The sequence below is a fragment of the Triturus cristatus genome, chromosome 11, assembly GCF_964204655.1.
Source record: "Triturus cristatus chromosome 11, aTriCri1.1, whole genome shotgun sequence".
In the NCBI taxonomy this organism is placed as follows: Eukaryota; Metazoa; Chordata; class Amphibia; order Caudata; family Salamandridae; genus Triturus; species Triturus cristatus.
Window position 1 is genome coordinate 404,117,703 of NC_140594.1, and position 25,548 is coordinate 404,143,250.

The following is a 25,548-nucleotide window of genomic DNA, read 5'->3' on the forward strand; positions in this document are numbered from 1 at the left end:
AACAATGTAATTCTAAACTTTTTTTAATTAGGTGCCTCTTTTAAAATATATATATATATTGCTAGATGCCACAAAGGGTTACTTTGTGTGGTAATAAAGTCTTCGTTAGTGCAGGCAAGGCAGCCCCAATCACTATATTACGTTTTAAACCCTGACTTTATATGTTAAGAGACGATGGTCGGTAGAACCACAATCTCTACAACTATGGACAATATATGACTCGTACACCTAATAACTCATTGCTTTATGTAACATTTCTTGTACATTAATTTACACACTGGTATGATTTATTGCCTTTGTGTGTGAATTTATGAAAAGCTCTTTGACACCCTGCACTAGGGTGAGGAGTGCTTTAAAAAATTAAATAAAAAATGAATTAGAAAGGGCTATTACATTTTTTATTTGTGAAGTCATATACGCTAATACATCTATCATTCTTAAAGTGCATACACATTTCTTACATGGGGATGGGGGGTTGTAAAACACCTGCCTCCAAATTACAGTTTCTCTTAACTGCTTGTGAATTGTGAAGAAATAACAATGTGTGGGCCTTTGCTCCCTTCCATGGTGGCTGCTAGGTGACTGAGACAGCTTCAAGGCAGGGAGAAACTTGAACCAAAGCAATGCTGATGGCCCTTAAAATTAGGTCTTTGTTTTTGGCCTGGTTGGAAGTGAAAACAAGAAAGCCCTCACCATCTACAGGTTGCTACTCCCAACAGAAAGCGGACAACGTGCGGGTGCTGCTGAATTGTCTTGGTGTCCGAAAATTACTTTACAACTCACTGTGCATATTTCACTCCTTCAGCCTGATCCCAGATCCGGCTCAGGAATACCTGTTGGAACCGGAATACGGCAAAATCAGTGCCGGACCGAGAACACAAATCAGCCCTGGCAATTTTATCACACTGGCCCCGTTGGGAGGGGGGGGGGTTCAAGTGTGAAGCACTGCTGCTTAACTAAACCCGCATCCAACACTGCTGTTTTTGTTACTAGTGGGCGATATTGCAGCACTACTGCAAAATAGGACCCCAGTAACAAAACCGGTCCCCATCGCAACAAAGCCGGCCACTACCCTTCTAGCCTCCCGGGGAAATGCCCAATGCCTGCTACGGCCAGTATGGCCCACGGCAACATCCTCATTTCCTGCACTACATCTTATTCAGCTCAATTATGGAACATATACACTGCTCCTGCTGCACAGACATACAGACACTGTCTGGTCTATTCAAGACGGCATAGAATAAAAACAAGCCACACCCCTTGAGAGTGCCAGTCATCGACAAAGCCAGACTTGACACACTCTTTTGAAGCTAGTTGGAAATGTCCCCAAGTCACATTAAATGTGAGTTCAGCAAATACTGTACAGTTAACATCACGCCAGTGATTTGAAGTGATGTGGCATTACTATCACTAAATCCATATTTCAGGGTGAACTCACGGTACTACCATAATTACTAGTCATGATAACGGAACAACTGAAGCGTGGCATTACAGTGAAATTCTGGTGGAAGTTGAATAAAGAAAAGTAATAGCCTTTCTAAAGTCCTGAAAATGTGTGCGTTCAAGACTAATAAGCGGTACACATGTAACATGCTCAGATGAAAAAGAAAATAATTTTTTCAGCGTCACGTGGTGGGCAGGTAAATGTATTTACATGTCCCAACTCATATGTTTCGACTGTAAAAAGTAAACCTGACAACTGCATTTAAAAGTGTGTGTAAGGCTACTTATTGTACTTGATCATAGTCACAACCATGCTCTGAGGGTGGAAATACAGCCTACGATGCTAAATAGCCACAGCTACAAGAGAATGACCACAACAATCGCAAGCGCAGATCCAATTTTCGATTGACTGGCATACCAGAAATGTGAAACTGACGTAATCTCAATGTTTTTCTCACTCAGAAATTTGTCGACAATCTGGACAAAGAATCCTCTTGATGGAATGCAAGCCACATAGCTTTGATTACTGTGTTCTACTTATAAAGTCCTTTCTGGATGTACCAACATCAGTTTCAATTAAGAAATTTGTGTGCAACAAGAGAAGAATATGTATGCAAATGTGGTGAGAAACATAATGAGTTTCTTGCCCTTCACAAAAGTCAGGAAACTAAGATGAGTTTACTTTTAAGTATTCAGAATTCGGTATTAAACAGCTATGGATATTCAAACCATCAGACCACTCTGAGGAACCAGTGTTGGATAAATGTCCTTGTTCTACATGGGGTCCTATCTCTTGTCTGACCCATTCCCAGTGCGCCTGAGTTCAGTTTAGTTTGATGCAACTATTGCAAAATGTCTATAGAAAGGTTAGGCAGCTTGTTTGTCTTTACCAAACAGGTAAAAGATCTGGGTGAAGTGGAAGATCTCATTCATGCCAGTATCTTGAGAAAAGTCAGACTTCTGAGCACTTGAACAAAGTCATTTTGTGGCATAAAACGGTGGCAGATGAAGACCTACTTGGGGAAAGAAGCAGTTCCCTGGAGTGGATGAAAACCAGTATGTTGGTCGAGGTGAGTCAGAGCTTCTGAATAAGTGCTGTAATAGAGACCCTCAAAGAGTAAATCTAATCACAATTGCCCGTTTGGGGACTCGTATGGAGGCCGAAATGGTCATGCTCTGAGGATGAGCTTTATGGGTCCTGTGTTCGCTCACTCGTGCTGTAAACAAAGGCATTTGTTGCTCTGTGCAAAACAGATAAAGGAGAGTGAGAGAAATTTGGAGCAGCCCAAATGTTTTGTAACCAGGAGGAGAAAGCCCAGAACTGGAACAAGTGTGCCAGTAAATCAGCTATAGAAGGAGAGGAAAACACTGGGAGTGTGCAAAGGAGCATCAAGTTTCCCCCAAGAACAGAAGAAAAAGATTTGAGAAAAACACAGGATGATGGTGGACTTTTGGAGGGCCCCATTCAAGAAGGCAACATATGGCAAAAATGCAGGACTATATATAGTACAGAGTGAGGTTATATTGCAGTGTAGCTGATTCAATGCAATATCTTTATGTACATTTTATCTAGCTACTAGTGCTATTCACAGATTGAAGGCCCCACTCTACATCTAATTTTTGTCACTGAAAACTTAGTAGCAAGCAGAGTTCCCCAGTACTGCTGCTGTGGTTCTGACCTGAGTGTCTAAGATGGCTCCCCTTATACATCATTGAATGGAGGGTTATCAGAATGGAACAGGAGTTATTTATCTACATTGTTTATAAATGGGCCTTGTGCAGTTTCTGAAGGCCATTTGCATACTCACAAAGATCGCAATACACATAACTTAAAATTAAAGGCTATCTTGTGTAATGTTGGATCTGACGCAGCACATCGCCACCACATTTGTGATTTAATGGAGCGTTGCGTTCTTTTCATCAAGCCTTGATCCACAGTACACAACTCAGGAAACCCAGAACGGGTGGCCGCTTCTTTGGTCATATAGCAGCACAACATTGGTATTACCTACCTTTGGAAATTCGCCTCAGGGAGTATCTCCTTGCATTTTGTAAGTCCTTGAAAACCTGGCTTTACACTCCCTAGTGGCATTAAATTTGCAGAGCCACTGGGTGTTTGATCTAGTGCCGGGATGACCCTATGGGGATGATGGCTGCGTTTTATGAATAAAATAATATCAATTAGACATTTGATTTTTAACTGAAACCAGGTTTAAAGATAATAATGCGGTTCTTAATGAATAGCATTATGCAGAATTATTCAAGTTTTTAAACAATGTGGACACGTAAGCCAGGGAAGGGTGAGGGCACATTTAGCTCCATTATGTATTAATATTCGGGTATGGACTTTTGAAACAGAAAAAGATATAAATGCTATGTTGGTCTTCTGCAAAACTAAATGAGACAACTTCTATTGTATATTGTCCCACAAACTCTGCCAGCTGTTTAAACAATCTATTAGCAGATACTAGACAAAAATCCCTGTCCACAAACAATGTCACCTTTTTATCGGACCTAAATTTCTGGTTTATTCCTGCTGATCCGTCCTTACAATTTAAAAATGGACTGAAAACCTACAATCTAGACTTTATCATTAACCTCTCAACTAACTTAGCAAGACATCTTCAAATGTATTACTCAATTAATAAAGATGTGATAAAAGACCACCTCCCATTAAGTTGGTGAACTGTTTGAAATTATTTGTGCGTAAGCTCAATTGCAATAATATGTGTTCAGACGCTGCCCCAGATGAAATGCTGTATAACTTAAATGCCCTCAAATTAAATTCCTGAAATAAACATTCATTTTCTGGAAAAAATAAATCCAATCAACCTTTGTATACAGAATACCTATGTGGAATATATTAAAGTTAAGGCAACTTGAAAGTAGATGGTGGAGAAATTACGCCCATATCGCTAAGACGGATTACACCAGTGGGCTGAAGTTTTAAGAAATTAGTGTTTAAGAGGATATATTATTTTGAGTGGATAATAAAAGCCCCTAATATCTCTAAATAACTTTTTTTTTTTTTTTAATTCCAGTCACCTTAAAGTTGTTTTTATACTAGGAAGCAGTCCCTCAAGTTTTGCGAGATATTAGCTTATTTGTTTGGAAATAAAAATTCCTCAAATTGGGGCAGAATTTGGAAGAGAAAACATATAAAAGCCCAACTGTGTAATAAACTGCCCTGTAATAGTGAGACAGCCAAATCATTCACCCAATTCCAGTCAATCACAGATCAACAACACAAGTGCTTCTGGTTCGCCCGATCATCTGTGTCCGGCTAGCTGGATAACAAACCTTATGTTAGTCCGCCCTAATGCATTTTTGCACATTTTTGAGGCTCATTAGAAAACAGTCTAGCTCCTTTGAAATGGAAAAAAGTTTATAGCCAAGCCTCTCCTGAAGAAGGCTGTTCTTGATCCAGAAATACTGAGCAATAATCGCCCAGCTCTCTGCTCCCTTTTTACAGGTGGATCTGGCATGCTAGTGTTAAGTAGATATGTCTGCAACATTTGACACCCTTGACCATTTTCTCAGAGTCCAGATTACTTGTCAATAGAACAATAAGCAAAGCTTTGGTATTGCTGTCCTCGTTTTTCAAACACTGAATGCAGATGATAGCCTATTCTCCATATAAAGTAGAAGAGAGATCTTGTACTGCGTTTTTCAAGACTCCATACTCTTGCCACTGTTGCTCAGCATCTACCAAATTATTTATAGAAAACAAAAGCAGGTATCTGGGATAAAGAAAGCATCTTGGATTTACTGAGAACTCACAATGACTAAATTTCATAAATGTGCTTTGGAACGAAAATGGAGAGCAGGTTAATCTACCAACACTCTTGACGTAAGTTATCTTTAATGCTCACCCATCATTAAATAATTCAGCTTGTAAAAAACGATCAATATTGACAAATAATTTGATGGGGTGTAAATGTTTAAAATAAGATATTTAAGGTAATCACTGATTTCTACAACCTATCTGCACTCAACAATATTATTGTTCCATTTAAGTGCAACTATCTAACTTTTCCCTAAAATCCCAAAGGAATACTCCCAGCCTCACACAATTGCATTCTTTGACCTCTGTACCAGCTCAAGCACTCTAAAAAAATGTCAATATCCTTTCCTGCAAAGATATAGGGCCAGATGTGTGAAATGTTTTGGCCGTGTACCACACCCATTTTAGGAATTTGTAAAGGTTGACCACTCCTAAAATGGGATTGTGACTGGCTACCAATTCGGTATTTGGAAGGGGCATGTTGTGGGCATCAATTCCAAATCGTGAAACAGTACCAGATGTATCAATGGTTTGTGACAGGCATTCTGGTCATCATTGAAAATGTACCAAATTCGGATGACAACTTATTCGCAAAAGTGAAGGGGCAGCTTCCCCTTTGTGGACTGTGGTCTAGGGACTGGTCTCGGAGACCACTGCCAACTCCCACAAAAGCTTTTTATAAAATATATATTTTGTAAAAGCAGCTGTTTTCCTTTAGAGAAGTCAGTCTGCTTAAAAATAAATCTCTATTAAAAAGCAATCATAGACATGGTCGTCTGCTAACCCCTGCAGGTCATCATCCATGTGATTGCCTTTAATCAAAGGGATCACTGGCAACTCTGACATGAGCTTTTTTATAAAATCTTTTTAAAAAGCATCCTGTTTACTTTAAGGAAATCGGGCTGCTGCCAAAATATATCTTTTTTAAAAAGCAATCACAGATGTGGTCGTCTGCTAAACCCTGCGGGTCCACATCTATGTCATTATCTCCAATTGGAGTGAGTCATAATTTGCTATCAACATTATGAATTTTAATAATGCAGGTTTGACTGCAACTGACTTCAATTCGGAATTTTGGTAAACAGCTTATGAGTGGATAGGTCAGTTTGCAAAATCCAACACTGGTTGCAAAAAGACTAGTTTCAAATTGACCCCACTATTTGTGTCAGTATATTCTGACCTCTAGATCCCGACTTAAGAGTTTGCAGGTGTGATACTCCCTTACAAATGTTACGGATATCATGTCTGCTTTATTACGACTGTATTATATCCTTTGGGACTTGTATTATAGCAGATGGGATGTCCATCGTGTTTGTGACGATGCAAACCATCTGCCAAATTCTAAATCAGGCCCTTAGTCCTTTCCCATATCTACGAGCAATTGGCCACCCAGCTGGTAAATGACGGTGAAGTCCGACATACTATAAATGCATGCTTTGAATCACAGCGAAGGTCCTTTAAATGTAAATTCAGAAGTAGCCCCTCCATTGAAAACCCGTCTATAGATCCGCCTGGTTCTGGAAACTATTGATCAGCTAATAATTGATCTTTCCCAGCGAAATTTCTACATAGTAAGTACTTGTAGCTCTTTGTAAAAAATAATGACTCTCTGGCCCACTGTTGCTACATCATAGAGGAATTCCAGCCTACTGTGACAGGGTTTTCTAAGAGTCTGTCAGCATAGCATTAGCGCTATGCCCTGATGGAACGTAGAGGACATAGTTAAGGGATGGAAGAGGAAGGGTTGAGGCGACACCAAAGGTTGTGGGATGGGTGGCTGGAGGCCATACATAAAATTTTAGATGGAAACAACTAACTGGGATGTCTTTCATCTCATAGTTCTGAGTAGCACCATAGAGAACCAGATCTTCGTTTCTGTTGTCTATTTGATATCACTCAAAACCCCCCCAGTGAAAAACTTCCCCGATACTCACTGCTACTTATCTATAATTCTATATAAACAAAATGTTTGGAATTTGTATCTTTTTTTTAAAGTATAATGGTAGTTGTTTTAACTGCTGATGAATTGTCTTTTAACGTTTGTTCATGTATTGGTTACCTAATTTTATATAAACTTAAAAAAAAGTAATGAAAAGTTCAGGAATACAATGAAGGACTTTGATATGCTCTGAAAAGGAAGTAAACCTTGCGCGAGTAGCAAGTGTACCTTCCTGCTGTTCACAGCAGGAGGAAAATGTATGTGGAAACAGGACCGAAACTGGGAGTCAAATGCTGTATTGGACCCCTTAATTCAAGGTCCAGCAAGTTTAGTCCCTATGTTGGCACTGAGGGCTGGTAATTGACCAGCAAATGGGGAGAAAAAAGCACCTGAATACATAACTCATACTCAGGAATTGGTTCAAGTCAGTTTCAGACCAAGTCAATGTGTAGTCTATTTCATATCTTTACCTGAGCGCCAAATGACCCTAATAGTAGCAGTGTATGAAACTTAAATTGTGTTCAAAATGTAATGCAAAGTTTACAAACCTTGCGGCTTGCAGCAACAATTCTTGCAAAATTAGGTTTATGTGCAACAACGTTCTCCAAAAACCTACAGTTGTAATAAGAGTTCTCCTGCTAAAACAGTTTTTTCCGCAAGACATACTTTTTTCAGATTTTTGGGGAATTTATTGAAAAGCAAAGCAAAAGATGCTATGCTTGCGAAGTGTGCGTGGTTAAAAATTTGAATCTTAGCTGTCCCCTATTTAAAAATATACATACCAATTCAATTGGAAATGCAGCGCTACACAATGTATGGACACTTAAAATTACATAGCATGCTTTGCTTGATCATGTATTTAATACTGTATAGTGGCACAGGATTTAGTACTTAAGGATTGAATTAACTTTCAGAAAACAAACTCGCTTGTAAAAATGTAAAGTCTGCGCAAGAGAGAACATTCGTCCCACCAGCTTAAAATGCTCTCTCCTAGCACTGCAGTATCATAAGGAAATGGCAAAGGTGTAGTATCACACTTTTATAGTCAGGGGACCAGGTGTCATGTATTTTGCTGGATTAGGAAGGGGCTAGGCCCCAAGTTCAGTGCATAAGTGAACTCTACTTTCTCCTAGTGGTCTTTGGGGCCTTTCTTGCCACCTCTCTCAGACTCGGTCCACTCTCAGGGCCTGACCAAAACGGAAGAAACTCTGATCGTTCCTTAGAGGGTGTTTGCCCTCGCAGGAAATGCCTAAAGGTAAATGCACACAGGCAAACGAGAATGTCATTATTTGAAGGGGGCCAGCAATAAAGACGCACCCACCCACGAAAATGCTGGCATTTGTAGAGTGACTGCATATTCACTATAACAGAAGGAGTCATGAGGTTCCATCTGAAATACAAAGTTACGCTGAAAAAAAAAAACCTGGAGTTTATCAGTTTTGCCATTGAACTGTGTTTGTCTTTCAGCATTATTTCTGTAATATGGCCCATGCTGTCCATTTACAAGTTTTTTGGACAGTGTCTAATTTGACACAAGGAGATAATGGACGGAGCGCTGAAACATTTCAGACACTCACCCCCAGTCACAGATCTGGGTTGAATCCATCATCGCTCACTTCTCCACCCCAGTTCAGACCCAGCCATATGCATATCAGTCTTGACCCTGTTCCTCATAGGAACACTCCAGCCCGAACTGCCAAACCAGAACTTCCCTGGACTGGAAACTAGCATCCTGGGGCCAGTTTCGGGCTAACACCCCTCATCAGCCAGGTTAGCTTGAATCCAGTTGCAAAGTGAGCAAGGGACCCACGTCGAAGTGAGCCAACGAATGATAGATTCAACCCAGATCTATGACTGGGAGTGAGTGTTTGAAAAGTTTCAGCGCTCCGTCCATCATCTCCTTGTGTTTGCTTTGTTCGCAGTAAGTTGGCAGGGTATGCCCAGACGTGGGTCCCTTGCTCACTTTGCCTCTGGATTCAAGATAGCCCGGCTGATGAGGAGTGTTACCCCAAAACCGGTCCCAGGAAGCTTGTTTCTGGTCCAGGAAAGACCTGGCTTGGCAGTTCGGACTGGACTGTGCCCAGGAGGAACAGGGTCAAGACTGATTTGCAGATGGCTGGGTCTAAACTGGGGTGGAGAAGTGAGCTAAAGAACGGGGGTGAATGTCTGAAAAGTTTCAGCGCTCCGTCCATCATCTCCTTGTGTTTATATTGTTTAATTTGATCCAGTGGGGCCCACGAGCACTCATTTTTGGGGGACCAACACTTATTTTTCCTCTTCAAACATTTCTCCAGAGCAAAAGAGAGAAACCATACAAAGGGTAAAGAAAGAGAAACAGAAAGATGGAAAATCAGCCACAAAGGGAGAAAGCAGAAACCTGCAAAAGTGAGATGCAGTGGATTAAAGAGACCTGGGTGAATTCAAGACTGCGCAGCATTGGTATTCGGTGCGCCAGCGTTTAATTGCACTGGCTGCGGACTTCTGTGCAGAGCTTTGGGCATCTACACTCATTTTACAAATTAAGCACTGGTTTGGGACATGCCATGTGTAGGGCCAAAGGAGCATATGGATGCAAGTGCACCAAGTATTCGTCATGGAAAATGCTTTCTGTAGTAGCTGTGTGAAATGCAATGTGGAGTAATGTCAAACAGTTCCTGCAGACCTGGATGTTCAACACCAAGATGGCCTGCTACCAGCAATCTCTCCTAAAAGGTGAAATATTTTCTCCCAGAAAACAGCTTTGGCTGCCATTCAAGCACTCATACTCTTGCATATGAACTGTGGCACTGCCTTACTCCATGGCATTCAAGACTCCATTCTGTCCATTCTTAAAGACATCTTACACACAGCAGCATGCCTCAAGAAGTACCTAGGAGAAATGACAACACAATGCCCACCCTGATAAAACTTCACTGGCGCCCACTGCCAACCTGTATCATATTTAATACCAGCGGCACCATCTAGAGAGCCATCATGATCGGCACAGTAACTAGGACTCCACTCTGCCCGGCCTGTTGCAGAATCACATGGCTGAGATGATGTCCACAAGAACCTACAACAGCAGTCCCTTGACGGTGGGAAAACTTTAAACATCAATCGAATCACCCACAGGTCCAGTAGGTTGATGTACAAACAGGTCTCCGCTAAAGTCCTCATCTCCCCGATTCCCTCCCCAACCCAGTAGCGACTTATCTTTCACCACAGTCAACTTCAAGTGGGCAGGGAGAGAGAATTGACACTGCTCCAACTGAGGTCAAGACACACCACTGCAGACCTTTTGACGTCTCCTCTGACACCTGTTTGGAGTCCAACAGGTTACGTTGGAGCTGGGCCCACAATTAGGCGCTCCACTATAGGTGACTGGTACAGTGGATTGGAAAGTCCACAGCCTTGTTCGACAATCTGCAGGACCCGTTTCTCTGATGTGAGGTTTTGCCACCCCTACAGATAGTGGCTGATCCAGCCCCTGACTAGGTGACTGGGTGTCTCAAAGGGAACACTACAGACGTTTTGAGACAGTCGCTGGGGAAGAGGATAGGGCACAAAGCTGTCCCTAAAGGCCCGGAGGCAGTCTGCCAGAACTACAGCCTTGACCACAAAGGGGCTGGGAAGCCTGTGGTGTGGGCAGTGGGGCTGGCTGTTTATACGCCAGGCCTCCAGCCGATCCCAAAAAGGACAAAATTGCTGTGGGTTACAGGACTAGGGCTGAAAGGCCCAGAGAGTGTGCTGTTGCTTGGCTATCCATAAATTGTTCCAGGGCAAAGTCCACTATCTCACCAAACAGGCCGTCAAATGGCATGTCCATCAAGAACACTTGAACGCAAGTAGACATAAGCCACACAAGTTCCCAGAGCTCTGCTCAGACAGTCGGTGGAATCCAGGCCCAATCAAAATACATTTGGCTGCATCTTGACTAGTCTGGGCCAGTGAAGGTTGCAGTTCTTATGAGACTGCAGGCAGAATCTAACTCATCACATCCAAGAGCATATGGGTATAACGCCCAAAGAGACAAAATGCATTAACAGATCTCAAGGCAAGACTAGCCCAAGAGAACATGCAACTGCCAAAGGAATCCACTTCGAGTCCCTATTGCTGGAAGAGGTCAGAAAAGCATTTGGGTTCACTTTGCTGAAGAATGCATGAACAATCAAGCTCCCGGGCATTGGATGCTTGGTCAACAAATTAGCCTCGCCTGGAGTAGGTCTATGGCAGTGGGCATCTTGTTGGTTATAGGGGGAGAGGGGGCTCTTGCACATTCACATAACAATCATCGGCATGATAAGGAGGGCAAAGCCTTCCTCATCTCCTCCAGTGTCCTCTCCATAAGGCTGGCTCTAGTGAGAATCCGAGCCAAAATAGTAGGTGAAATGTATGTGCATGCCCACAGGGTAATGGAATAATGTCTGAGTCTGATGGGTTTACAATAACATGTGGTATGTCAAGTTCTGGGTGTAGCCTCAGTCGAGCTCGAGGGAACGCCAGCACAGAGTCAAACAGATCAATAAACCACAAATCCTTCTTCAGCGCCAGCAGCGTCTGTGCCGGTGTTGATGAACCATCATCACTTCCACAGCAGAAGGACTTTGATGCAGTCGCATGGCACCATCCACCGGCGCACTACTTTAAAAATTTCCGGATCCAATTTTGCACCAGGGGATATTCACAAGGTGAGGAATCTACATTAAAATTATCCATGAGAAAGTGTGTATTATGCACCACAGTGTCTTACAACATTGTTCTGAAGGTTCTGATGGCCATCATACGTTGTCCAGAGACAACTGTGTCAAATGTCACAAACTATTTCGCATACAACTGTTAAATCTGTTGTGAGCAAATCAAGGAAATCAAGAATGGGTGATTTTGTTGACTTACACTTTTATTAAGAGGCTTAAAGTTTAGCAGCTTCCTCCTATTAATAATTTCCTAATTGGATTCATGTATTTGTAAATATTTAAAGAATCTTCATTAAGGGATATGAAATTTGTCTCACACCCCTAAAAACGAAAGGAGTCCACCAGAGCACATGATACATATTACAATGGGAATGCCAGAATTAAGTCATAATTGTGGTGGGACATATGCATGGGATCTTAGGGAATTAGCAAAGCCTGAAAGTGGAGAGTAATGTAAGAGGGAAGGTGCATGTGCAAACGTGAAACTGTTCCACCAGACTCTGATTAATGAGAACCAAGTCTAGGTAATGACATCCCGGCCAAGCACAGTTCATAATTGTTTTATCATTTTGCCTCGGACTGCTCAGTAATAAAGAAGCAAATCTGTAAGTGATTCCTCATTATTAAAAAGATTGGTCCAAGATTACAAGGGTACCTACGTTCTTTGTAATTCTAAAAAAACCTCAATATAGACGACAAGTCCTTAAAATAAGTTGACGGTACATATAATGGAATAGGCCTAAATACACATATATTAATATATGGACAGCAGCAACACTGTAATCTGACTTGTGCAGTCAAATGGCATGAGCAAGTCCTGCATCTTTTAATGTTATTGGATGATGCTTGGTATATGGAATCAAGGTTTGACAATTATATAAGCTTTGGCAGCAAGAGGTAGACTAATGCTTATAAAACACACATAAAAAAAAAAAAAACACAAAATGTATCCAGAGGCCTAAGCCAATCAATGAAGGATTTAAAAAGCACGGCATGTCACACGTGAGGGTCTCAGGTCGCTATAGTCGCTGATTGCTTTGTGGTGATTTGTTCATTTAAATAGCCAGGCCTTGAGTACTGTCCTGAATTGCTGGGGCGGACCCGAGGTGCAGGGGAAGGTCGTTCCAAGCCTTGGCCACCAGGTGTGAGAAGGTGCATCCTCCGCTGGTACCTCAGTGGATCCAGGGGTGTCTCAGAGGTAGAGGGAGGTGGATCATAGGTGTCTGGTTGGCTGGTTGGTGAAAGGTTATGCGTTTGTTGAAGTACACTGGTCCTTCGTTGTGCAGGGCTTTGTATGTGTGGGTCAACATCTTGAACTGGCATCTCTTCTGGATCGGGAGCCAGTGCAGCTTCTTGAGGTGGGGTGTGATGTGGGCCCGTCTGAGGAGGTCGAGGATGAGTCTTGCAGATGAGCTTTGTATTGTTTGTAGTCTCTTCAGAAGGCATGCAGAACTTCTACGATGTGCTAGGAAATGGTGTTGAAGACAGCTGACAGGTCCAGGAGGATAAGGGCTGCCATTTTGCTGTGGTCCAAGAGGGCCCCGATGTCGTCGGTGGCTGTGTTCAGGGCCGTCTCGGTGCTGTGGTTGACTGGGAATCTAGATTGAGAGGGGTCCAGGAGGTTGTTGTGTTACAGGTGTTTGGTGAGTTGCTGGTTGATTGCCTTTTCCAGAACCTTTTCTGGAAAGGGGAGCAGGGAGATGGGCCGGTATTTCTTCGGGTCTGTTGAGTCAGCGGGTAGATTCTTCAGGAGGTGCCTCACTTCAGTGTGTTTCCAGTCTTTAGGAAAGGAGGCCAGGTTGATGGAGGTGTTCAGGACGTTCTTGAGCTTGTGGCCAATTGTCTTGCTCCATAGAGTGAAGATGTGGTGGGGACATGGGTACGTGGGTGCTCGGATTTCATGATGGCGACTGTGGCTTGAGTTGAGAGGATCCCAATGAATTTGGAGGTGTTTGTGGGTGTAAGCAGGCTGACACTGTCGGCAGTGGTGGTTGGGGTTTGCAGTTTTTGTAGATGACTGAGCTCTTGCTGTGGAAGAGGTCCGCCAGTGTGTCACACAGTTCTTGGGAGGGGGTGATGTCTTTCTCGGTGGCTGCAGGGTTGGCAATCATGCACTAAGTAGAATGCACTGGGGTTGTGCCATGGCGGTCTTGGCCGGTGTGGTGGATGTAGGTGTCTTTGGTGTTGGCTGCTTCGGTGTTGCAGGAGAAGCAGAATTGTTGGCAGGAGAAAGGTACTCTGGCGGTTCATGGAAATGTGCGGAAGCAGTTGCTGTCGATGCGCCTGGGATCCAGGGCTCGGAGGTCTGCGGCGGTGTAGTTGTACAGGGTAGAGGAACCAGGGTTACTGGCGCTGGGCGCAGTCCTGGTGCAGACAAGTGCAGATGGGCTTGCCTTTGGCACGCTATCAGTGCAGCTATGCTGCGGCCTCCATTAAGTAGGTCTTGGGAGGGGGCAGGGTGCTGGATGACAGGAAGCAGAATGGCGAACAGGCGGGAAAGAGCGGCCAGGACTTGAACGAGTGGCTCCTAAACTGCAAAATAAAATTGTAGGCAAAATAAAACTAAAAAGGCTAACAGGCCACACAGGTACGTCAATAGTTTGGAGGCTAACAGGCATTACAGAAATCATCAATACCAGCAAATGGGGCAGCACCAGGCAAAACAATGCACTAAGGCAGCGTTCCGGAGAACTGCTAATGGTGGAGCTGATCGGGGTGGGGATCTAGTTTAATGGAGTAGAGCTGCTGCATCCATTAAGTAGGCCCTGGGTGGTGGGAAGCGGGAGCGCAAACGGGCGGGAAAGGAGCGAGCTGGTCCTAAACTGCAAAATAAACTTGGAGGCAAAATAAAACTAAAAGGCTAACAGGCTACACAGATACTACAATATACAACCAAAAAGGCTAACAGGCTACACATATACTGAAACAGATTGGAGGCAAACAGGCAGTACAGTAATCATCAATACTGGAAAACAAGGCAGCAGCAGGCATAAACAGTGCACATAGGCAGTGTCCGGAAACCTGCTACAGGAGGAGCTGATCACTGATCTTCAGTTATGTTTTCAGGAGAAATAAACACCTCAATAGGGACAGAAGTATTGTCCACAATGGCAAATATGATGACAGCTTTACAACCAAGAATTATTGGTTATATGCTTTGTTTTATTAAGATGAGAGAGGCAGAGCTCAAGAGACAACACAATGATTACCCTAAAAAGCGGACAGCCATGTTGCATTCCCCTGCTAATATAAATTATACTATGGCTAATAGTGTGTTATATATTTTTTGATCCATATGATAAACCTTAAAGGGACTGCTTTCCCTTATAACCGTTGCCTTCAATATTTTCAATTGACTCTGAAATGCTATTTTAGCATTTAATAACATGTTCTGCTAAGTCTGTTACTACATAATCTAATAAGCAGGGAGCCTGATTGGTGTAGTCAACCCTATCGTTACGTAGGAGAAAGGTGGGGACCCATGCCTTTCTACATTCACAGGCTTTCCCTCAAGTCTAACTTGGCTTAGCCACTTCCATCACCATTTAACAGGAATACTGGAGGATCACCTAGTTCTGTCCCTGTAATTTTTAGGATAGATAATAAGCCAAATAGAAGCAAGGTGACGGACTGATTGATTTGCACTTCACTATTTCTCTGCTGCCCTATCAGCCTGGCTGTGCACAATGCTCTGGCACTTGTCACCCTTTTGCGCCTCTGATCACAGATTCATACGATAATTTAAACAAATGGAGGTGCACCAAACATAATGAAAAGAGTCCAAATTATTTTCTTTCTTTTTGTCTTTTGTTTCAAATTCAATACTGTTACACAATGACAGCCGACGCGTTTCGTTCCTCAAAACACAAAGGTTCTTGGAACTTCATCAGGGCTCATTAGTAATAGAGAAATCTGTACATCTCGTACAGTATTTTGAAAACATTTAGATTTGTCTCCAGATAATGTATAATAAAAGTCCTATCTGGTCATTCTTTTGTTCATAGCAATAGAAGTTGAAATTGAGTAATAGTCGTTCATGAATAGGACCACCTTTAATATATAGTCAGAAAGAGATACACTTAATCCCCATATTCAACTTGTCCCGAAGATTAGGGTTAGTTAGGATTTTCAAAAAAAGGGACCACCTTGATACATAGTCACGTTTCCTACGTCTCCTCAGTCAGACATCAAAACGGTGACCGTTTGGACTCTTTTCATTATGTTTGGTGCACCTCCATTTGTTTAAACTTTTAGGATAGATGGTCACCTCGGCTTAGGTCAAGTAAAGTAAATTCTTAGACACTTTCAATTATGAGCACTTAAATCATAGGTAACAATTGGTAAATAAATTGTTTAGCAAATTCACCAAAAATGCCATCGGAACCCACTGCCATATTATTCGCTATATTATCTCTTTAATGTCATCCTTTGTAAACTGAGTTACTGTATCCTCCTTTATTTGTTTAACCTGACAAGATAATTTTCTAGTCTTCAAATCGGATGTTTTGGTTTTATAGGGAGTAACAGAACTCAGTAAATATTTTGTAAAACTTCTCTGCTGCATTCATGCATTCATAAGGTTCCCTTACACATCCTTAATTTGTGAGATTTTACTTTAAGTCACATATTTTAGCTTGTTATAAAAGAATCTTCCTTATATATTGGTTGAGCTCAAATATTTAATCTTAGAGTGTCCTTGACCCCACAGCCACTTTTTCTTGTAGTATATCCACAAATTTAGCTTTCAGCAAGAGGAATTTATGTTGTGTGTAAGAAACAGTGAATCACTATTGGTTAAATATACAGTATGAAGTACGTTTTTTTAAGCTTAACCTAAAGACAACTATGAAATTTTAATTTTGTTACGCCACTAACAGGAGTCCCACACTATTACCCAGGTGTTTTAATGAGATATACTCATCAATAGTTCCATTTTATTAAACACAATGAATCTTCCAGTTATCATCTATCAAGTCCAGTGAAGCACTATCCGCTTTAACTTCCGCGCTTAAGAAAATCAAGAATATCAAAGACATGAGCTCAAGATCTCACTTAGGCAAGATCTCACAGTGTATTCTATTTAACATCTCAGATATATAAAAATTGACAGTTCTTAAATAGCTTTGATTATGGTATGAATACATTTATATTCTCAATTATGGATTTTGAGCATACCATAGTTAATTCAAACGTGCTTATTATGCACTCAAATGCGGTAAACTTTCTAAATTTATATAGGTCACAGTTTTAGTAAGATCCATACGCTGGTAAATAATAATAATAATGGAATGTCCTCCTAATAGCATTTTGCCTGCCGCACTATAAGAAGCTCGGATTGATATTTAGACCGCATGTCAGGTTCATCATTATTTGGGTATGGTGTAAAATTTGATTGACCTTGAAGAATTTGAAAGAACAAGGATTTTCCTGTGATTTACCATCTAGTATAGTAAATCTGTAAAACCACCCTTGTGATGGAAACTTATTAAACTGATACATGTATGAAGAAACATGTATTTTCCCGATTTACCAACTTGTGTAGCAGATTTGTAAAACTAGCCTGTGATAGAAACTACTCATGAAGAAGAGTAGGTTTCGCATGTCCCTATTTATTTTTTAATATACCTCTATACTTCTACACAGTGGGTCTGATGTATCAAAGGGTTTTACCCATACTGTGTCTATGGGAAAATGCGTTCGTACATACAGGCCTATATGCTTCTTGTATAAACAAGTTTAATCATGTTTGAAACATTTGTCATAAATCCTTATCCTATTCCATTTTGCTGCTGATTCAATTTATGTTACACGGATTCATTTTCATCATTTTTTACACTTACTTTGCTATAGACCCCTGTTTTTGTCTGTGATCCCTCTGTTTAACCCTTCATACACTTAACTCTTGACTTAATCCGATACACATCTCAACATAATTTTTACCCCAACTCAGAGGATGTGATATATGTATACTGCACACAAATGTGTGAATGCTAATGAATATACTGAATTAAAAGAGACATGATCAATTAATAGAGAAAAAGGGTGATGGTAATTTCTAAGAGAAACCAGTGACCTACGTAGATAACTAAATGAAAGAAATATATTACATAAAAATAATTTTTAAAAGTTCAGTCATTATTTAGCTTCTTTTCGTTCTGAGATATACGATTCTGTACTTAATAGCTTTGTCTTGCACCAGTTGTAAGACCAATTGTTGAAGTTACAACTGGACTATAGAAATGCAGCCTTTGTGATTTTTTAAATATCTAAATAAAATTATGCCAGCAACCTAGAAATCAGCCATATACCTTGTACATGTATGTGACCCGGGTGGCGGAAGAGATATGGTGGAGCCGCTGAGGTTCACCTTTATAACTTTTGGTTTTGACCGTGTGAGTAATGACAATAGAGAAGGTCTGTCTGTGCATCGAAAGCAGAGAGTAGATGGAGGGTAACATATCCCACCTCACACCTGCGCTTTTTAAGAAAGCAGCACGACCTGGGCCTTTTTCGACTCTCACTATACCCAAACATGAGTGTTATCCACTAGCCCCATATTAAGAGTGTCTGTTATCAAAATAAATGGCTACCTGAGTGGGACAGTGTCATTTTACCCTGGGTCTGGCCATTAGGAGGAGTGTTGGGTGAAATTTGAGGGTTTTTTGACTGGCTCAAATGTATTTTATTTCTCTGAACTGGAGGCAAGACTATCCAGCTTCCTGGAAGAAGTGAATACTTTAAAGGGGAAGCCATTCTGTATAATGGACACTGAAATTTGAACACCTGTATGTCTGAGTCAAACTGTGTTTCATAAATGATTAAATAATGTGATTGCTTTTTGTGATTTTTTCATTTAATTAGGGCTTACTGGGTTTAAGCATGAGCTCTTAATAACCTCTTTGCTAGTTTGGGCAGACCATGCTTCTCTTATTACCTTGCCCTACTTTTCAATGAGCCTCATGGTTGCTCTCATACATCAGTCGTGTTTTCTCTTTAGGACCGCCAAAGTCCATTAATATCCACATAATCCCAGGTTTTACAGGCAAATTAGCAGAGTGGGACTAGGAATGCTTTCAAAAGATAGTACATGATGGTCTATGTATGCTTCGGTGAAATCGGACTACCTGGAAGCTTAGGAACCTGTAAGTACCCTCAATGACAGATGCATACTATCACGATGGGCTGAGTTCAGCTTGGATTTAAATGTGTAAACCAGCCCTTTTCACTGACTTATCCTGTTCTGCATTTGCCTTCTTATGGAAAAAAGAGCAGCAAGGTGAACCCAGAGTGCATACAAGATTTAAACCTGCTTACTTACACACCTGCTCTAGTCTCTGGCCTCTTCTGGCCCTGGAGGATCCTCCACTCCTAGGAGGAGGAGGTAGTCTCAAAGAAATTGCTCACACCATAGAATTGTGAACTAGTTAGTGAAACTTTAGTCATATATTAACCCCTAGGTTTTAACATTAGGTGCATGCGTCATAATCATAGGTTTATAGAGTAGAATAAAGTAGCCTCTCTTCTTAACCAATATTATTTTCAGTTGTCACTGGATGCAGTTCCCGTCCCACTTCAGTGGCTGACCTTCAGTTTCTAGTTGCAGTATATCCCTCCCACTCTTGTGTTGATGACCACAAATATTTTTGTGCCCTTGAATAGTCTCCTTCCCCTGGTCCAATGGGTTCCTTATTGAATTTCAGCCCAAACTGTCCACATTATAAGTTATGTCCAGTTGTGTGGCTTTCCTATGTGATCCCAGTTGCCAAGGACAACAGTAAAAGACTGGTGTGTCATAGGATGACTTTAGAAACCCATTTCAACTGGATATGTAAACTGTTCTCCAAGGTGACTACAAGGATTTTAGTTCTAAGATGCAGAATAGTGATCTCTAGGAGATCTGCGGCTGCCCATGACAAAACCCTCTTTGTGCTCTGTAGGCCTGGAGCTCTGCGGAATCTCTGGAAATCTCTAGTATCTTGCAATGACCTGGAACTCTGTTACGGCTCTGGAAAACCCCAGCGTCTTCGACCAGTGACCATGAGCTTGGAAGTATGTCTGGAAAAACTACACCTTCTCCTATCCTGTAGCTCTGATGTAGAACCACTGAACACCAGCCACCCCCCAGTTGCTACAGCTTCGCAGAAATAGTCTGCCAAGCGACCTAGAGCTCTGGTGCAGTCCTAGGCAGATGCCACTGTGATTATGACTTAGGTGAATGGTGAAGTCAACAAGCAGACAGACATACAGGTATGAAGAACAAACAAACAATGCGTCCAGAGTATGGGGTGCTCCTGGGTGGCGAGGGAGCGTGGCTCGGTGGACTTGCTACTTACGCTGGATAAACGGAGAGTTAACGTGCGGTTGGGAGAGCCGGTGTTGGGTGTTGGCGTACTGTGCCCCATCCACTTCTGAGCCCCTTCTTACTGTGTTAAATATGTCAGTGAACCTGGCAGCTGAGGAAAGCAGACGGAGAGAAAAGGGAACGAGGAGAGAGGAACAAAGAAAAAACAACAACAGAATGAAAAAAATGAGAGCTAAAAACACGGACGAACAAGCATACGTACACTTACGTAGTGTGACCAAATGGCTTCACATCAGTGGGATGCCACACTTCCAGTCCTGGCATTCCATTTAAAAAACCAAGGTATTTTGGGAGTTTTACTTTTGGCTTAGAATGAAACCATTTTGACTAGACGCACCAAAATACAGAGGCTTGCTAAAGGTAAAGCAGGGACTGTATATGAGTCCAGGTGACATGGAGCCATAGGGCCACCCTACACGTACATAGCAACCAAAAAATGGTCAATGAGGACGGTGGGAGACAGGGGAACCGTGAGGCACCGGGTCAGGCCAAAACGGTTCTGGATTGTTTTGTTCTTCCCCCAAGGCATTTTGGGAATTGTAGTCCTGGGCGTGATCTGGGCTACAGATCCCAGAATCCTAGTGGTTCTGGAACAAGAACATCTGCTACCTGCAACCATATGACCCAATCGGCAGTTGAACATTTTCAGACTCGGACTTCAAAATAATGACAAAGACTTTAAATAAAAGGGGCAACATACTTTTACTGGACACACAGGGCACATATGGCCAGATCTACCTCCTGTCAACTACTCAGAAGTGCGCTATTCTTTTCTCTGCTAAAGAATAATGCTTTCTTGAAAAACAATTAGAGCAAAAAACAAAATTCTCTCGGTTACAGCCATTACATCACCTCTTTTATTCGTGAGAACGAATGGTCATCTACCAGATTTAATTATTAATGCTCCCTCCCTTTTTCACATGTGTTTTTCTGCATCTCAATGTTCCCACCATCAAATACAGTCCTAGGTACCAGAGCCTGTGCCTATGCTGAGAACTGTCCTAGAACACTGAGCAAGAGTAGAAGGTTAATTGTAAATTCCTTTTAGAATGAAGAACAAATTGTGACGTAGAAGTCACAATGACCTTTCCTAGAATACCCCATAAGCTGTGAGACAGCAAGCATGGCGACGAAAGAGCTTTTCCAGAATGCACAGCTAATAGTGCAATAGCAGGTAGGTTCCTTAGCTCTTTATCTAGAATTTGATGCAATCTGTGACGCAGGACAGTTCTTCTTCTAGAATGTGATACAAACTGTGACAGAAGACATGGTGGCATATGAGAGCATTCTAAAATGCTAAGCAGTATTTATATGGCAGGAGTCTGATAAAGTAAATCAAGCTATATTGTGGCCTAAGATGCCTAAACTGGGAGATCCTTCTGAATGACTTTCTGCCTTCTGTGAGATATGTAAAGATAATAAAATCAGAATTAAGGTAACAAAGCACTGAGGTCACAAAATGCATTTCCTGAAGCAAAAGACAGGGTTCCTTACTTGCCTTTTATCTGTTTAAGATCTCTGTAAGTGATGTCATGGAGATAATAAGTCGACAAAAATATTTTCCCTAAAAAAGGGTGTGCACGTATTCTAGCATTATCTTTTGATGACATGTTAATCTGTAATATTTCTATTGCTGCACGGTATAATATGCGAGATGCTTTCCGGAAAATTCTTATAATCAGCTACTAACCAACCCGAGTAAAAGCAGGAGGATATGGTTTGGACATATAAAGAAAGAAGGAGTCTTTATGGTGAACAAAAACAAAGATGAAGAGTGAACTTCAATACATTGGTTAATCAAAAGCTAACATGGATACCACTATTTTAGGCTTCAAATCCACCAGCCACTTATGTTATAATTGGCCTGGATCGGTTCTGGAGAACCGTGCCGAAAGGAGAGCACCCGGTACCACAATTATTCTAGGGATGTGTCACTGTTTTCCTAATGTATGCTTGATCTTGATAAAATTGGGGACCCCATAGAAATATTTGGTGGGCCCAAAGCATTCATAATTCTGCGTCTAGAGCTGTGCCATGGTTTTTCATATATATGTTTGACCTTGATAAGATTTATGGACTCCTATGGAAACATTTGTGGGGTCTGGCGTCTTATACGTCTTCAAAGTCACCAGCATGAAGTTATCCCTATAAATCTCAGCTTGGGGGCTGGCTTAGGTTTCTCATACTGAATTGTAATTTGATCTTGTACACTCTGTTACATTTTGTTGGCGCACATTAAGGCAGTAACAACTTCACAAGAGAGATTACCTAGGCTTTGGTGGTTTTTGGTCAAGGCAGGAAACAAGCTTTCTTACAGAAACTAAATTAAAACTAACAATTAAAAAAACTAAAAAATAGTTTAGTTGAAAAATGCACAGTTCACAATCTACTGAAATGATATCAATTGAGTAAAAGTGCATATAGTTTAAGCTACTTTTATTTCGGGCACATGGCTATTTGATCTTATTTTGTAATGGCAAATAAATTGGTGGCACCACATAAAATAATCCTGTAATCCTCTCGAGACTTGAGTCAGGGCTGGTTGAGAGGAGGTGCTGGCATTACGATATGAGAAGGCACATTTCAGCTCAGTAGTTATGATTTTAACATGTTTTCTTTCATTGTCCACTTGTGAAAATATTTTAGGTTTCTCTCATGTATCCCTTGTTATGTGGATTAAGTGATGAAAGTGTGTTTATAGAGATCAGAAAACTTGACTTACTAATGAAACTGAGGAATGGTTTTAATGTGAATAAGTATTTCAGCTGCTTTAAGTATTAATGGACTTCTTGTTTGGCATTTTTATTGTTTTTTTTTAGGGCTTATAGTGGTGCCACTGAGGGGATCTGCTAAAAAAAAATGGTATCATAACCCCATGGTGGTATTAGACCGTAGTATACATGATACCTGCTATGTATTGTTTATGTTGTACGTTTATTTTGATGCAGCCTACATGGAAACTTAACTTTACATTTTGGTTGTCTAAAGTAAACACATCATCTTTAATTACACTGATCCAAAAATGGGGTTTGGTAAAGAGATGTGTGCATGAGAGCATTGTCAAGCTACTGTCTGCAAGCTACAGCAAACAATGGGCCCGGACTGCAGTTAGAATGATCAGGTCCTGTTTATCTTTCATGAAGAGGATGTTAATCAAAGGGTAATACCGAAGCTCAGCAGTGTGGTTTGAAGCCGTCATTACCTAAATGCAGTGTTATGCACAGTTCCTATTTAGTTGGAGGGAATAAAGTAAGACTGAGACTAACAGAGTCATTTTGACTCTGGAGGTGGTCCACCGGCTTCTTAGGTTGGCGGAAGTCTAGGCTTGTGCTCTCCTTAAGGAGGACCACTCGTCAAATTCGGAAATCTCAGCAAGCTTGCAGGGCTCTCAGTAACTTCAGTGGAGCTGCTGGTCTGGAGGCTCCACAAAGACGCTTAACTGTGCAGAGTAAGCAGGAGGAAAGTTTGTTGCATCTGCTCAACAAGGTTTTCGTTTTCAAGAAACAAACTTCCAAGGCGGGAGTTTGTTTCTTGAAAACAAAAAGGCAATGGTCATGATGCGGAGCGTCAGGACCATTGTTTGAGATCCCATCCAGGGCAGGGAAATACAATGACACTTTCCCCTTCCTGAACTGGCTCCACCAGGGTAAAAGTGGTGTTTTCCCTTGCTCCAAATGCGGCAGCAGAACTGCAAGTTTAGCAGAGCAGGAGCTCTACTGGTTTACAGAGAGAATCCTACTCCACCAGACTCTAAAAGATGCCTCTTAGTGTTCGTATGGAATAATATCCATAATTAACAAGAAGCATGTCACATAAACAAGTTATGGAAATTGATTTATGGTTATGACTTTGCTGTGAAATATGGACTCTGAAACCATATCCTTTTTGCGAATGAAAATATTTAGTAGGTGTCATACAGATTGTTCCAACAGACTACAGAGCTATTCAGGGTGTTTAAGAAGTTACGTTCCTTAGCCCTCTTGGAATGTCTGCACAGGCAACAGCAAAAACTGCTGAAAGGGCTTACAGAAAATTTGATACGAATGTGAAGCTTTGCTCATAATTGGTATCTGTTGTGGTGAGGTGAAAATCCACTAAGTAGTTGTTGAGATATTTACTTCCAAGGGTTAATCTTCCATATCTAATGTTTGTTTATTCGTAGGTTATCAATGGATCCAGATCCAAAAGGATCATGCCATTAAAAGAAAAAATATATAATTGCATGATGTAGCCTTTTTTCATATTGCCACGTTCCTTATCTGGATCAGCAGATCCAAACAATACGTTTTGGAGGCCCCATTACATGATGCAAGGATTTCACATTTATTTCTTAATCCCAGTGTAGTAGACATTTGGAGGGCTAGAGGGCGAGGGTGGCACATCCCTTAACACAGGAAAGGATGTGGGGAGATGTCAGCGGGCAGAACCTTCAAATGGGTGAAACATTTGCTTTGCATTTCGTGATTTAAGTATCCTGGCATAGAATGTGCAAATACATATGGCTGCCACTTTGTGAGGCTCCGGACCAATAGATGGCCGAAGATCCAGTGATGGGGGTGGGGAATAGGGGTTGTCGTTGATACATGAAAATATATAGCCCATAACAATACAAAATAATTACCCATAAGATCGATAGCTCTGAAAGGCCCACTGGAAATCAAAGGAGTCTGTGTGGGAGCAAATTAAGATTTATGGATCTTATTTGAGATTGGAGGATTAAAAATAATAAACAAAGTAAAGCCACAGTGCTTAAAAAATAGACATTTATTTATTTATAAATTTTGTATAGCGCGAACAAGACCCGGAGGGGTATCAGAGCGCTTCACAATAATGGAAGGGGAGAACAAGGTAAAAGGGGAACATTGTAGAAGAGGTAAGTGAGGATAACAATGAGCTAATAAAAATGTACAAGGATACGCACAAACATTGCTTGGTACGGTAAGGTAGACAATACTGGGTATTACACTTGTTAGGTCAGAAAGAAAAAAAAAATGTAGAAAACAGACTATCAACGGTCATTTAAGGCAGGTACCTGTTCATTAGGATTGTTTTTAATTCATGTTTGAAAGGAGTCGTGTAGGGAATTCTGCGGATTTCCGGAGGGAGCGAGTTCCAGATCTTCGGTGCAGAGACAGCGAAGGCTCGGAGTCGTGTTCTCTTTTTGTGAAAAGTCTGAGGTTTCAGTAGTAGAGAATTTGCACTTCTTGATGGTCTGCCCCCCCCCCCCCCTTCCCCCCGATAGTTCTAGTTTTTAAGCAAGGTAACCAGGGGTTTTGAAGTGGAGGGCTTTGTGCATCAGACAGGCAATCTTTAGTTGTATTCTTGCTTCGTAGGGTAACCACTTTAG

At 41.5% G+C, this 25,548-nt stretch overlaps 1 protein-coding gene across 50 annotated transcripts in view; it reads right to left on the reverse strand.

The window, feature by feature from the left end:
- Positions 1-25,548, reverse strand: part of CAMK2B (calcium/calmodulin dependent protein kinase II beta) — a 925,878-nt gene that overhangs the window by 68,465 nt on the left and 831,865 nt on the right. For 22 of the 50 annotated variants that reach the window (XM_085635953.1, XM_085635929.1, XM_085635927.1 and 19 more), the window contains one exon: positions 20,173-20,292. The exons of the other annotated variants lie outside the window; for them this stretch is intronic. In XM_085635953.1, coding sequence (XP_085492079.1) covers positions 20,173-20,292 — 120 coding nt within the window. The remainder of the gene's footprint in view (positions 1-20,172; positions 20,293-25,548) is intronic. 50 annotated transcript variants of the gene reach the window in all.